The following is a 2,473-nucleotide window of genomic DNA, read 5'->3' as shown; positions in this document are numbered from 1 at the left end:
TGTCTCTTAAATAAGCATTCCTTTTCAAGAAAAAAAAACTTAGATCATTCTTTTAGTCACCATCTAAAATTCATGAGATCAAAGACTATTCTCCACGAAATTTGTTTTTTGAGACTCCATTAATTTTTTTATAGTATGCATATGTTATTATTGCAAAGAGACACTTTTCTTAAAGGCACAGTGCCATGTAAGTGAAGATGATGTTCTGATGCCAATAGAGAATTTGATGATTTCTTCCTGGTAAATGATGAGCATACCAACAGATTATTAAAAATAAACAGAGAAATGTATAAGAAAAATATGTGAATGAAATACACCAGAATTTTTTTTTATTTCTCAAAATTTATATATGTATACTTATTTCTAAAATACAGAATATCTAATCAAAGACTGTCATTTTATATCAAATGGTTATCCTGGCACTTGTAAACAGTAAAGATCAACTTTCATCAAAAAGCGAGTACACTGTTTTCTTTCAAAGTTCAATTTTCCATTATATTCCATCTGAACCATAATGTTATAGGAATCAAAATGCTAGTAAAATATGATTGTGTCAGCTAGGGGATGTTCACAGATATAATATCACTTCAAATACTAAAATTTTAGTCATGTCTTTGTTGATGATAGTCTGTGTTTTGCCAGTTTTCTAGCAATTTCTAAAATAGAATAGATAGGAGTGGCATTGGAATAAGTATAACTTGGCCTGAGGTAAGCTAGTACTTATTGGAAATTGCTTTTTAGAAGACATTCTATACCTGTTTGCATAGAATTTTGCTTATGAGGATATATTCAGCCTTGCCTCTTTCTTCTGCTTTTTCTCTGTTTCACAGAAAAAATTATGACATCAACATCCAAAGGAATTCTCCGCCCATTTTTGATCATCTGCATCATCCTGGGTTGCTTCATGGCATGTCTGCTCATTTACATTAAGCCCACGAACAGCTGGATCTTCAGTCCAATGGAGTCAGCCAGCTCTGTACTGAAGATGAAAAATTTCTTCTCCACCAAAACTGATTATTTTAACGAAACTACTATCCTGGTGTGGGTATGGCCATTTGGGCAGACCTTTGATTTAACATCCTGCCAAACAATGTTCAACATCCAAGGATGCCATCTTACAACAGACCGTTCACTGTACAACAAATCGCACGCAGTTCTCATCCATCACCGAGACATCAGTTGGGATCTGACTAACTTACCTCAGCAAGCTAGGCCGCCCTTCCAGAAATGGATTTGGATGAACTTGGAATCACCAACTCATACTCCCCAAAAGAGTGGAATCGAGCACCTGTTTAACCTGACTCTGACTTATCGCCGTGACTCAGATATCCAAGTGCCTTATGGCTTCTTGACGGTGAGCACAAACCCCTTCGTGTTCGAAGTGCCAAACAAAGAGAAGTTGGTATGTTGGGTTGTAAGTAACTGGAACCCTGAGCATGCCAGGGTCAAGTATTATAATGAGCTAAGTAAAAGCATTGAAATCCATACCTATGGGCAAGCGTTTGGAGAATATGTCAATGATAAAAATTTGATTCCTACCATATCTACTTGTAAATTCTATCTTTCCTTTGAAAACTCTATCCATAAAGATTACATCACAGAAAAGCTCTACAATGCTTTTCTGGCTGGCTCTGTGCCTGTTGTTCTGGGGCCTTCTAGGGAAAACTATGAGAATTATATTCCAGCAGATTCATTCATTCATGTAGAAGATTATAATTCTCCCAGTGAGCTAGCAAAGTATTTGAAGGAGGTCGACAAAAACAACAAGCTATACCTTAGTTACTTTAACTGGAGGAAAGATTTTACTGTGAATCTTCCACGATTTTGGGAATCACATGCATGCTTGGCTTGTGATCATGTGAAAAGGCATCAAGAGTATAAGTCTGTTGGTAATTTAGAGAAATGGTTTTGGAATTAAAGTTTTGCATATTTGGTAAAATATTTTGATGATAGATCATCCAAATTTCAAGGATAAGAAAAACAACATTCTGCTTTTATGTCATAATTCATTTTTATCATCCATTCTGGGGTGACATGTATATTTTGATGGAGATTTTTTAAGAACTCAGCATTAGCAATCATCCGATTTGGTTTTGAATTATACTGTATATACCTAATTAAATACACTGAAAAATAATTTATTCTTCTTTATTGTTTGTAAAAATTGTTATTTTACATTTTGTAGTGTCTGTAATGTAAATTTTGATTTGATTGTTGTTTCTACACTGATCAGCTGTTTAATCTATTTGGAAATGAAAAGATAAATCTTAAAATATAAAATATTTTCAATAAATATTATAATCATAGTTCCAAATTTCCGTAACATAACAAAAGGAAAATGTATTATAACTGAATTCTAAGCAGTTTGAATTCAAAGCTTAAAAAGTGTGAAACTATCTGTAATTGATACATTTGTATCTATCTACCACATTTTGAAGACAGAATTATTCATGTAATGAATAAGAAAGATCTG

At 33.5% G+C, this 2,473-nt stretch overlaps 1 protein-coding gene across 1 annotated transcript; it reads left to right on the top strand.

Moving 5' to 3' along the window:
* The first annotated feature begins 837 nt into the window (after positions 1 to 837).
* On the top strand, positions 838 to 2,180 carry FUT9 (fucosyltransferase 9). The gene has a single exon (XM_004580373.2). The coding sequence runs from the start codon at positions 839 to 841 to the stop codon at positions 1,916 to 1,918; it is 1,080 nt and encodes a 359-aa protein (XP_004580430.2). The 5' UTR covers position 838; the 3' UTR covers positions 1,919 to 2,180.
* Positions 2,181 to 2,473: the final 293 nt, after the last annotated feature.

The sequence above is a fragment of the Ochotona princeps genome, chromosome 1, assembly GCF_030435755.1.
Source record: "Ochotona princeps isolate mOchPri1 chromosome 1, mOchPri1.hap1, whole genome shotgun sequence".
NCBI lineage: Eukaryota > Metazoa > Chordata > Mammalia > Lagomorpha > Ochotonidae > Ochotona > Ochotona princeps.
The sequence above is the reverse complement of the archived record's forward strand: the minus strand, read 5'-3'. Positions and strand labels throughout refer to the sequence as shown.

What these genes read in the sequence shown, in the direction of transcription:
- FUT9 (XM_004580373.2), top strand. Translation starts at nt 839, where the DNA reads ATGACATCAACATCCAAAGGAATTCTCCGCCCATTTTTGATCATCTGC.